Source organism: Trifolium pratense, linkage group LG1 (genome assembly GCF_020283565.1).
Source record: "Trifolium pratense cultivar HEN17-A07 linkage group LG1, ARS_RC_1.1, whole genome shotgun sequence".
NCBI classification, from domain to species: Eukaryota; Viridiplantae; Streptophyta; class Magnoliopsida; order Fabales; family Fabaceae; genus Trifolium; species Trifolium pratense.
In genome coordinates, this window is record NC_060059.1 from 9525492 (window position 1) to 9538550 (window position 13059).

A 13059-nucleotide genomic window follows, 5' to 3' on the forward strand; every position below is an offset into this window, starting at 1 on the left:
TCATGAGTTCAATTCTCAGTTTCATTATAAGCTAAAATAAATAAATATATGTTATTTGTCATGTGAGCATAACCTAGATGGTAGAGACATTACATGTAATGTTACAGGAATTTGGGTTTAAACCTTAGTACATCTGCTTATTCACCTGTGAAATTTTAACCATAAAACTACTTGACGAAATAAAATTAAGTAGTTTTGATCTTGTAGTTTCACCATTCGCCAAGAATGAAAATGATACCAAATTCAGTTATAAATTTACTTACATGGTATATTTTCCATGTTTTTATTTCTAATAAGTGGTAATTATCTACTAGGAGGTCGTTTGGATTTGACTCTTATTTTAAGCATCAATTAAAAAATGAATCAACTAATGGTAAGTTTTCCTGCATGGATACCATTTGCATGAAAAGTTTGGTAACACTAAGGAAACAATGGTGTTCTGGACTAGACTAGGACTAGTCCACTTCATACCCTCTAAAGTCCACATGGCTTGCCCCATCATATCCATGTCAGCAGAACATGGTGGAACCTCTCCAAGATATGAGCAAATTACTGTTCTACCCACTATCTAAGGGTGATATCTTGGCAGTCCATCTTATTGGGCCTTGGCAAGTCCAACCTAATAAGAGGACCTTTGGCCCAGAGTTGGGAGCTATATAAGCTCTCATATACAGGAGAGCTAGGTAACATTATTCGACACTACACAATTGCATTGCAGAGAAGTAGGAGTTGTGCATGGAAGCCATGTGCATAAGGTAAAACAAATTAGCTTTGATACCCTTTTGGAGATAATAACTTTCCTTGCATGGATGACATGTGCATGATCTTTGCAAACCACTTGGAAGAATTAATATGAAAAATACAATAATTTTTGCATGCAACTAGTTTAGCATTTGTCTATATAATTGGAACCTTTGTAACACTTTCGTACACACTAACCTTCTAAAGTAATCACTTCTTCATAGCCGGTCAAATGGAGTTTGCACATCTCTCTGTTTTAGCTTTGTTTTGTGTAAGCTCTTTATTTTCTTTTCTGCTAGCTATGTATGTGCATGGTTTTGTATGAAATGGATTGAGGTATAAACTCACCCAACACTAATATATAATATGTGAATTGTGAAATTTTTTACAGTTGGCTTTTGTGGGAATTGGGGCAACACCGTCCGGAGAAGATTATTGGAAATCTGTTTGGCCAAATACTCCCTTGCCAAAGGCTTTTTATGATCTATTGTTGCCTTATTAGTAATATGAATTAAATATTTTTTTACTTATCATCATCATAATTCATATTAAATATAACCTTTTAAATTAAATAAATATATGATGAATTGATGTCTCGTAATAAAATTGCAGATGGCAAAACTAAATAGCCTACCCATCAGAGCTGGTGAATTGAACCAATACTCGACACTCTTTTGAACATGACCTATATCCCGGGAAAAAAATGATATTGGGTAACACTCAATCTAACGTAAAGACGGTGCGACCATTCACAAAACAAAGACAAGGTGTCACAGATTCCATATGGCTTGCAAATAAGGAGAAACAAAGTCTTGATGACTTTTGTAACAGCCCAACTGCTACAGGTGAACACAAACATTGTGTATCATCCTTGGAATCAATGATTGATCATGTCATTTCACATTTTGGAACAACAAAGATTAAGGCGATTTCAAGTACCTTTGCCCAAAATCAAGACCAGTATGTAGTGGACGAAGTGAAAAAAGTAGGGGACAATGCAGTGATGTGTCATAGATTGAATTTTGAAAAAGTTGTATTCAATTGTCACCAAGTGCGTGAAACTATTGCTTACGTGGTTTCATTGGTAGCCCCTGATGGAACTAAAACTAACGCTTTAACAGTTTGTCACCATGATACACGAGGCATGAATCCTGAGTTGCTTTATGAAGCTCTCAAAGTCAACCCTGGTACCGTCCCTGTTTGCCATTTCATTGGCAATAAGGCTGCTGCTTGGGTACCAAATAATTCTGTTGACCATCCTTGTGTCATCTAGAGGCTAACTGATCATGCACATCATTTCTCATTCAATGCTAAAACCATACTTGACATTTGAGGATTTTCACTTATATGGGATCCTCATGTTGAATTTGGACTTTTTAAAAAATAATATGTATGAGAACCGTGATGTGCAAGTATCATGTTTTCCAAATAAAACTAGTTAGTTCTAAACTAGTTAGAAGTTAGAACTATGGGTAACTTTGTAATATGTTGCTAGTAACTTAGTGTCCTATGACTCGTTCACCGATGTATGTGAAATCCATAATGAGAAAAGAAACGAGTTGTTTGATATGTTTTATTGTTGATATATATGTCCTTTTTAACTTGTATTTTATTTATATTATATATATCCTTTGAAAAGACTAAGATGTGGTTGAAAATTTTCCATCCTTGTTAGAAATTAAATTAGAATTGGTTACAAATTCAAAGGCTGATTCAGTTTTTCAATGAAGAAAATTCACTTACAGTCAAGGATCCAATTATATAGCATATTCCAATATAAATGAAGATATTAGTTTGGCCATAGTGAGGTGCACAATACAAAATCAAATGAAGAATCTGACAATAATTTCCCCTGCAATTCCAATAATCACAACAACTCGAACAACCATTAAGTTCGAAAACTCTTGATCACATTAGTCCCTGCAAAACAATTTTAAGGACCAATTTTAAATAGTCCAATGAAACCTGCATAAACCAGTACCGAAAATCTTGCATAAATCAATCTCAAATCCCCAATATTATATCGAACTCAAAAAATCATTCATACATTCACACAAGTTGACCTATTCTAGATGTTTCATTACCACTAAAAGAACCTGATCAGCAAAAACAGAAAAGTGATTCCCATAATACATGTGCAGCAAATATACTTCCAACTTATACAGGCTCATCTTCACATATTAATCTCATGAATATCTAAAGGAACAATTGTACATGTAGGGAAAAGCTCAAAATAAACAATATGTGACAAAAAAGAATATGGTTAAATATAACTTGGCCAAAGGAAAACATGGCACAAGAAGGTTTCTAATCAATGACACACCCACATATCAAATGACATTTTGACGGGAGATAGAATACAACCTACAAATCACACATCATCTTCTAATGCAATACAAATAGCCTCAAGGAATGCCTCCAACACTTTGTTCTCCGGCTGCTGCTTTAGAACTTTCAGCTTTCTGCGGGATTTGATCTTCTAACGCTTTAAATCTAGCTTCATATATAAGTTTGTAGTTAGCAAATTGATCTTTGTACTTATCAAAATCAACTTTCTGCTTTTCAATTGCAGCTTCCAGCTTTGGAATTTTAGCTTTCAGCTTTGGAATTTTAGCTTGCAGCTTTGGAATTTCAGTTTCCAGCTTTCGAATTTCAGCTTGCAGCTTTCTAATTTCAGTTTTCAGCTTTCGAATTTCAGCTTGCAGCTTTCGAATTTCAGCTTTCAGCATTTTAATTTCAGCAGATTTCTTCTTACGAACTTCAGCTCTGAGCTCTTGAATATCAAGAGCTTTCTGCCTTCGAACAACAGCAGCTTTCTTCCTCCTCACTTCAACTTCCTTCCTCAGAACTTGATCTTCCTTCATCGGAACTTCAGCTTCCTTCTCCTTAAGTTGAGCATCCTTGTTTTGACTTTCAGCTTCCTTCTCCTTAATTTCAGCATCCATCTTTAGTCTTTCAGCTTTCAGGTTTTCAGCCTTCTCAGTTTCCTCATCAAACGTCACTTTCTCCCTACGAGCAAAGATACTCCTCTGCAGGTTTAGACTTTAGATATTAATTAACATTGATTAATCTATCACACAGGGGGCATATCATACATAAACTTGGATGAGAATAATACATACTTACCATACGGTTAAAGTCAGCATGGCCAAAAGAAGTAAATTTCGCATTCTTAAAGTCGTGTTCCATATAATGGAACATACCGTCACGCAAAAGCTCCGCCATGGTCCCCTGGTTTAGAGATTAACATTATTAATAAAGAAACCAAAATTGTTTGAATTAAAAGCATAACGTACGTGCCTTCAAAACTAAACTGAAGGGTTTATGAGTTTGACGACGCCGAGCCATTTGCGGTTGTGAGAAGTCAAAGATCGTAGAGAGAGTCACTGTGCTACGAAGTATAATGAAAATAGTTAGTTAAATTTGATGACAGAAAATTCCCCCAAATTGAAAAAGTAAGTGTGTGTGTATAATAAACCCTAATAATCACAGAACATAATAACTGAAAGAGTGAAGAAAGAATTTCAAGTAATCAAATCAAATTCAAACTAAAGCAAGCAAGAAGCGAAAGAAAGACGATTTATACATACCTTGTTGAGTACGTAATTGAGTAATAAAGCAATAATCAAAATCAATGCGAACCCTAGAAAAGAAAGAAAGGCCACATATAAGAAGAAACAATGATAAGTAAAAATTGGCCAAAATCTCTAGTTGTTCTTTCCTCGAAACAATGATTTTTTGGAAAGGAGTATTAATTTTGGAAAGAAAATATAACAAAGGGAGGACGGGACCAATAAGAAGAAATAGGGGCGCGTAAAAAGCAATTCTCACATTTATTGCTTAATGGGCCCATTACCATGCTTGAGGTTGATGAAAATTACTTTTTAGGCCCCCATATGTTACTCTAAGGCCCTCCAATGTGACAAAAATGCCCTTCCAAACAGGTTTGGTTTTCACGAACCGAATCATAATACATTCGGTATTTAGAAACCGAAGATGCGTTACATACTAATTTCCCTGTAAAAAACTGTCTTGCTTAGCAGCTATAAGGGGAAAAAACACGACTTCGGTTTTAACGTACCGAAATATGTTCATTTTGAAAAGAAAAATATAACCATTTCGGTAGCTAATAGACGAAAACACTTTGGTTCGGTAACTACGTGACGAAAATGCTTCGGTTTGTAGAAACCGAAATTACTAATTGTGTCCATATGAACTCATTCATAACCATACCAACTCTATCCAAAACAAAGAAGACAGTCCCAAAACAAAGAGTAGCAAACAATCTTAGCAATGATGGATTGCAAAACAAAATGCATAGAAGTGTGCAATCAGTAATGGCATCAACAAAGTGCAAACTATACATCATATGTTTAGGAGTAGTTTTTGTGAACGAATATAAAACAGAACAATATTATTGTTTCCATGAATTCAATTCATGGTGAAGAAATTATGAATTGCTTCCATGAATTCAATTCAAGGTGAAGAAAGGAAGTATAGTTCAATTTAAACCGATTATTTTTTGATATTTTCATGGTTTAACTGTCAAGGAGTCGTTTGGGTTCTATAAACGGAATGTAAGCGCTTTTGGTTTCTCTAAACTGAATTTATGTGATTTTTGCTTGTATGAATGGCATGCTGTGGTGTAGCTTTTTATGTTTGTGTTGCTTCTTCTTATGAGATTATTGTTTAGCAATATAAGAGCTGCCAAGAAAGAAAGAAAGAGGAACAGAGCATGGACTGCATATGACTGTTAAAACAACAACCAATTGTAGCAGAAGCAAATTTCAGGAAGCAAAATGGAGTTTTGGAAGCAATATGGACTATCAACAATTCATTCACCATGAATTGAATTCAAGGAACTCATATTGAAAAGAAAACCCCTGCATCGCCAAATCAGCCCCCAAAAAACGCACCAACAACACCAAGCAGGACTCGACCTTCAATCTCACCAATTTCATCTTTAACTCCACCTTCAATTTTTCAATTTAATCAATTTCCTTCTTCTGCCATGCCAGGACCATCGATGTCCCTTCTTCTTCCTGATGTTTTGGTTCGTAATTACCGAATCAAAGCGATTTCGGTTCGTAACTACCGAATCAGAGCGATTTCGGTTCGTGATTACCCAAACAGAGCGAGTTCAGTTCGTGACTACCGAAACGACGACATTTCTTGATTTTTGCCTAAATCAACACGAGTTCGGAATTAGGAAACGAAATGAAGGTGTTCGGTAATTCGAAAGAAATTGATTGGGGGGTTTGGGATTATTGGGGGCATTTTGGGATTATTGGGGGGTTTGAGAGAAACTAGGGAGGCCTAAAGAGCAATTTTCGAGGTTGATTGAAACATGCAAAACACTAGAAATTGGATTCACAGTTGTTAAAATTTTGAGAAAGTTTCTTTTGGAGTGCTATAAGTTTTTCGCGCGTGTTATTTTTCACTCATTTGCTACGTAGTGGATATTTTAAAATGGAAAATTTGAGAAAAAAAAACATCGCCCGCTACTTATGTAGTGGATGATGTTTGAAAAACTCACAAGACGCCAAGAGAAATTTCCAAATTTTGATGCATTCACGCAATCACTATATTTGGATTAATATCAGACATTTTATTCTAGCTATTTACATGGGAAGTAAAAGTTAATTGCTACGTGCAAATTTATTTATATGATTTATTCTTAACAAAGATGTGACCTGCTTGTTATATTTGCATGCCATGTAGTGAACTTTACCTTGACAAATGCAAAAACATGAGCATCATATCGTACTATGGTCAATAATCAAGAATTCAAGATCAAAACCAACCGAGACTATGAGAGGACTATGGAAACTAAGAACCATCACTACAAGAAAACTACGTTTTAGTGTCCACGAAAACTAGGAGACCGAATGCCTCGCCTTCCTCTTCACCAATGATAAAATCCATCCATATTTGTCTCTTAAGCATATATGCCGATATCAGATTTGTCTCCTATATTGTGCAGTGAATTATTGACAACTATTGTTATTTGGATCATCTAAAAGTGCTCTTTGAAATAAATATATTAAGGGAGCTAAATTTTAACCATTGTTATTAAAGGCTCCCCAAGAAAAAAGGGTATCATCCGCAGGAGACACTACCACATCCGGCCCGACCTTGAAACCTCGAAAGAAGCTCAACTCAACCGCCCTATTCATAAGCAAACTCAATCCTTCGGCAACAATAAACGGGGCTAGAGGGTCCCCTTGTTTTAGTCCCCTACTCAATCCTTGCACGAAATTTGGGCAATGCCGCGAAACGTCTTAAAGATAGCGACCTAGTCCGCGACTCAATCCAATAATCTCTTCGATAACTGAAAATTATTTTTTAAAGGTTTTTTTTAACTCTGATAACAGCAATTTTGAAGAAAGTACTGGCTTAGTGAAATTATGTTCTTGGCATGACAGATGTCTTACACGATGTTTGGGACAACTGTGTAGATTACCAGATGTCTTAGACGGGGAACAAGGGATGAGGGAGTACTTCCAACTCCACTATGCCTCTGTAACATCATTAAACATATATCGTATTTTCATTCTCAAGTAAATTAAATAAAATCAATCTCATAAACAATTGAAAGAAGAATATATACAACGTTCAAAATAATATAAAATGAAAAATGAAATAGAAAACAGTCAAAAAAAAAAAAACATAAGAAAATAAATATTATTAAAAAAAATGAAAATTATCCTGTGGGAGAGATATAAAAATAGAGAGTGTGAGAGAGAGGGAGAGAATCTCTGACTGGAGCAGAATGAGAAATGCAGAGCACTTTCTACCCCACTATTAAAAACGATCCTTGACTAATTAAATTTTCATTTGAGAATCGAGTTATAATTGTTTCATATTTATAGGGTCACTATATAGTCTCCGGGATGAAGATAAGAGAAATAATTTATCTCCTACTAGTGTAGAACGGGAAGCGAAATAATAGTTTTCATCTGTAACATCGTTAAACCTATATCCTACAATCTTTCTATACCCCAACGATCTTTAGGGGGATCCCGACCCTGACAACCATGAGTGTAAGTTTTATGGCAATATCAATCCATTGTTAAAATCCATGTTTGAAAGTAGACAAACTGGTTTGTACCATCTAGTGTGAGATTTATGGCAATGCCAATACCTTTTACACTCATGACCTGAAACAAGATATTTTATCAGTTCAGAAGTGTAAATCAAAATTTCACCTCCACTGTTGAATTTTGCCAACTGTTAGAATGTGCAAGGTGAATTGGAGAGGAAAATTCACTTACAGTCAAGGATCCAATTATATAGCATATTCCAATATAAATGAAGATTGTGCTGACAATAATTGCCCCTGCAATTCCAATAATGACAACAACTCGAACAACCATTAAGTTCAAAAATTCTTGATCACATTAGTCCCTGCAAAACCATTTTAAGGACTAACCTGATAGAAGAACTGAGGTTTCAAGTTGAGGATTAGGTAAAATCCCAGCAATTAATATAAGTAGCTCAAAGGACCACCATTCAAACTAGAAATTGTAATATTAAAAATAGAAATTAGTAGAAGAAAATTTAAAAGAAATGAAGCAGCATTATTTTATGAAGAGATATTATTATGTTTATTTACCAAAACATGAGTCCAGACGGAATTAGCATATTTGAAAAACTCTGGTAGGTAAAGTAAAGCATTAGTAGAGAAGGAGTGACTCAAGCTCGGTGGCAGGCAGCATCAAGTTCCACAATGAAGGAACAGATGCACTGTTGTTTCCGCTTCCGCATTCGCATTACAGAACGAGAAGGCCATATCATTACCAATCCCTCTCAACTTCAAGTTATCCTTTGTTGTGAATCTATAAAGCATCAATTGCAACGAAAACTTTTGACAGCACATCACTTTTCCAGATATTATTAAAGACAAAGCGCTGCAGCTGATTCATCCCAGGTTCAGGGCGTTGCAGCAAGATAAGATTTTGATAAGCTGACTTCGCCGTAAACCCGACTCAAAATCAGACCTCCACCGACATCTGTCTTCTTGTGAAATCCTTCAATTATCGCTAAAAATTGTTGATAAATCAGTTCCTCCCAAGAGAAGAATTCCCTCCTCCATAACAGTTCCAAACTCCAGCCTCCCCATCTGACTTACTTTCGACTGTTAATGTAGCTAAATATAAAAAAACTCTTACAAGTGAAGAAAGCAACTACCCCAAAACATTTCAAAGTACAACATTAACATGAAGTTAAGTTGCCAAAAAATGATAAAAATGGTGTGAAAAAACTATAATCAACCTCCCTTTGACAAATTGTTCTTTCGAAATTATATATCAAATATGTTTAACACAATTTGGGTAAGGCTTTGGGAACCATCATCTAGTAATCAAAACACAAAGAGTGCAGGTTTCACCAATATTATATTGACCTCAAAAAATCATTCATACATTCACACAAGTTGACCTATTCTAGATGTTTCATTACCACTAAAAGCTTAAAGAACCTGATCAGCAAAAACAAAAAAGTGATTCCCATACATGTGCAGCAAATATACTTCCAACATATACATGCTCATCTTCACATATTAATCTCATGAATATCTAAAGGAACAATTGTACATGCAGGGAAAAGCTCAAAATAAACAATATGTGACAAAAAAGAATATGGTTAAATATAACTTGGCCAAAGGAAAACATGGCACAAGAAGGCTTCTAATCAATGACACACCCATATTTCAAATGACATTTTGACGATAGATACAATACAGCCTGCAAATTAGACTCTAAAATATTTGTTTTGGGCCAAAAGTAGACTAAAGATAAAAATTCAAGAACTTCAGAAAAACAATAAAACAGTACAGAAAAATACACACATCATCTTCTAATGCAATACAAATAGCCTCAAGGAATGCCTCCAACACTTTGTTCTCCGGCTGCTGCTTTAGAACTTTCAGCTTTCTGCGGGATTTGATCTTTTAACGCTTTAAATCTAGCTTCATATATAAGTTTGTAGTTAGCAAATTGATCTTTGTACTTATCAAAATCAACTTTCTGCTTTTCAATTGCAGCTTCCAGCTTTGGAATTTTAGCTTTCAGCTTTGGAATTTTAGCTTGCAGCTTTGGAATTTCAGTTTCCAGCTTTCGAATTTCAGCTTGCAGCTTTCAAATTTCAGCTTTCAGCATTTTAATTTCAGCAGCTTTCTTCTTACGAACTTCAGCTATGAGCTCTTGAATATCAAGAGCTTTCTGCCTTCGAACAACAGCAGCTTTCTTCCTCCTCACTTCAACTTCCTTGCTCAGAACTTGATCTTCCTTCATCGGAACTTCAGCTTCCTTCTCCTTAAGTTGAGCATCCTTGTTTTGACTTTCAGCTTCCTTCTCCTTAAGTTGAGAAAATTTTCCATCCTTGTTAGAAATTAAATTAGAATTGGTTACAAATTCAAAGGCTGATTCAGTTTTTCAATGAAGAAAATTCACTTACAGTCAAGGATCCAATTATATAGCATATTCCAATATAAATGAAGATATTAGTTTGGCCATAGTGAGGTGCACAATACAAAATCAAATGAAGATTGTGCTGACAATAATTGCCCCTGCAATTCCAATAATCACAACAACTCGAACAACCATTAAGTTCAAAAATTCTTGATCACATTAGTGAAGTAGCAAAGTTTTTTGACAAGAAAGGGGGTTTGAATTGTGAACATTTTAAAATTTAACCTTAAGTCACAATATAAAATGTTAGTAAATAAAATAAATCTGTGCACAGTGAGATCGTTCTAAGAATGATATGTGCAGTGTAAATCAGTAGCAGAAAATAAAAGTTAAGGGAAAGAAGATAAACACAAAGAGTTATCCTGGTTCACCCCTAATCTTTGGGTTACGTCCAGTCCCCACCACTTGTGAGTTTATCCACTAGAATCACTTAAAAGTTACAGATCCACAATCTACAATTCTTCTTTGATCTTGACCTAAGATCAACAACTTACCAAAGCTCCTAGAGCTTTGAACTTTCCTAGTCACCTTGACCAAAAACACTCAATCAATAGTCACGTATTGACTTGAGCAATTACAATATGAATGATTTGGTTCTAAGCTATTTTTAGACTCAATACAAAAGAGAAGCTTAGATGAAAGCACTCTAAAAGAGATTGGTACTCAGATTATGATGCAAATAGAGTGACTTAAAAAGAGCTTTGAGCTAAAGAGATTGAAAGTGTTTGTATGACTTAGATTGCTTGAAAACTCTTGCTCTTTCTCTTGGATTTGATTGTCTTTTATAGATGTTTGCTTGAGGTTGAAGCTTGACCTTCAAGTATATCAGTTAGAGGGCAAAAAAGAGTTATTACTCAGTGCTCCATAAGCAGCAAACAACTTCTGCTTATTTGACAGGTTCTCTGTTCAGTCTTGGAACAGTCTTGATATTCATTTTGCTTTGATCCATAAGAGCCAAATATGTGTGAGTTGTTAGCAAGTACAAATTAGTTGTTTCCTGCTTCCTTCCAATGTCAGAGGTCAGATATAGCCGTTTGGAACTTCAGTAAAAGGGCTCATGATAGTTGGAAATGGTTTTGAAAAACTGTGTGCAGGATCGTTCTTGAATCAGTCTTGAACCAGTCTTGACTGCATCATCAAGTGTGATGAAGCTTCATCTCTATTTCCTTTGTGATGTGCAGCTGTTCAATAGGCTTAAGGACATATCAGAGATAGCATTAGCTTGAGAATAAACCAGCTGGATTTGTACAAAAGCATATGAGACAAAAATGTACTTTGTAACACCCTAACCCATACTGCCCTTAAAAACGTAATTTTAAAAACTTTTTAACAAGTGTAAAGGCAGAGTGCCACGCGGTAATTAAAACACAAGCATACACACAGAGCGTCATGAAGTTTAACATGAAAAGCAACAGCGGATTCAAACTAACCAAGCATGCATATATATATATACATAAGCCATATTCATCCCTAAGGATGTCACTTACACAAGAACTAGCATAACAAAAAGGTAACACCGATATACGATGTAAGCCAAGCGTAAACCCCGACTCGATGTTACATTACCAGAGCATTTACTAATTACAAACTCTAACCAAAAGCTAGTACTAAGAGGAGTAATCTATGCTAAGTCTCCTCACCAAAAGGTACTTCAACACCGAGCTAAACCAGCAGTCTAAACGTCGGCACAGTCTTCAGCCTGAATATCTGAACCCCCAAAGGTCCAGCAAATAACACAAAGCAGAGAGTTAGAAAACATAATCGCATATCATACGAGTATAAGAAAGGTCTCACACTTTCGAACTACATCATACATATTCTAACTCACGCCAAAACGTCGTATTAAACAGTTATCAATTAATAAAGTTTAACACAGTTCAACCAGATAATGTCACATACCATTTATCAAATATATGCGCATTTACCCTAATGTATCTAATGCCAATCATTCTATGTCATGTCATCCCTAGACACGACTAATGCATGTGGTACCAATTGCCTTTTACCCCTCATGGATAAGTTAAACAGTTTTACATCTTGCCGGATTGTTCGGAACTTACCAAACCTTCATATCCCTCATGGATAAGTTAAACAGTTTTATATCCTGCTGGATAGCAGCTCTAGATCTTATGGATTCATCAAATTCGATCCTCGGCTTCCTTATGGACTCAAAAATCCATTTAAATCTATTGGAACCCAAGTTTCCAATTCAACATATATATACATGAATGCATGTATGTTTGCACATATCATCAATATGATATTTCTAGCTCGAAGCTACTCATTATGAATGCGGGAACACAATCCTAACACATTCACTTAACATTACAAATTAATGCCAAAACATAACATTGCTCACTTTAAGCTACAACTTATTGCATACACGTTTATCAATCACATAACGATTAACAATAAGCATTAACAGTATCAACATGTATCAACAATCATGTAAGGATACTCTTAAACCAAGTTACAAGTGCCTAAATACACTTACAACCAATAACAAAAGTTGCAGGTTCAGTACTATTCGCTAAGCGAAGCCGTAGCGAACAGGTAGCGAACTTATTCGCTAAGCGAAGCTCAGTTCGCTGTAGCGAACTACATCAGAGGATTACAGGTGCATGGCGAACAGGTAGCGAGCTTGTGGCGAACATGTTCGCTATAGCGAACTCCTGTTCGCTCAGCGAACTACACCAGAAAGAAAATATCTGTTCTTGAGTTATCTAAGGCGGTTTATCATTAAATCAACTCAAAAATTCATTCAAACATGTTATAAATTCATATAAACAGCTATTTCAAGCATATATGGTATCAAGGAACATTAATCATCCCTTCCAAACATCCAATT

The 13059-nt window shown here is 35.5% G+C and overlaps 1 protein-coding gene and 1 pseudogene across 2 annotated transcripts; one reads left to right on the forward strand and one right to left on the reverse strand.

Annotated features, from left to right (window-relative positions):
* The first annotated feature begins 973 nt into the window (after positions 1-973).
* On the forward strand, positions 974-2056 carry LOC123920170 (annotated as a pseudogene).
* Positions 2057-2809: 753 nt separating this feature from the next.
* LOC123920178 (golgin candidate 5-like) lies at positions 2810-5961 on the reverse strand. 2 transcript variants are annotated; one of them, XM_045972370.1, is made up of 4 exons: positions 4332-5961; positions 4042-4127; positions 3868-3972; positions 2810-3770 (listed from the first exon to the last, which is right to left on the reverse strand). In XM_045972370.1, exons 2-4 carry the CDS (start codon positions 4087-4089, stop codon positions 3147-3149), a joined length of 777 nt encoding a protein of 258 aa, XP_045828326.1. In that variant the 5' UTR covers positions 4090-4127; positions 4332-5961; the 3' UTR covers positions 2810-3146. The 2 variants fall into 2 exon arrangements, with proteins under 2 accessions (XP_045828326.1, XP_045828334.1); XM_045972378.1 differs by having other exon boundaries at positions 3094-3770; positions 4042-4132; positions 4332-4512.
* Between the last annotated feature and the right edge of the window lie 7098 nt (positions 5962-13059).

What these genes read in the sequence shown, in the direction of transcription:
- LOC123920178 (XM_045972370.1), bottom strand. Translation starts at nt 4,089, where the DNA reads ATGGCTCGGCGTCGTCAAACTCATAAACCCTTCAGTTTAGTTTTGAAG. An exon ending in CCTTCAGTTTAGTTTTGAAG is followed by an intron (nt 3,973 to 4,041) that starts GCACGTACGTTA and finishes TCTCTAAACCAG; the next exon opens with GGGACCATGGCGGAGCTTTT. An exon ending in ATGCTGACTTTAACCGTATG is followed by an intron (nt 3,771 to 3,867) that starts GTAAGTATGTAT and finishes CTAAACCTGCAG; the next exon opens with AGGAGTATCTTTGCTCGTAG.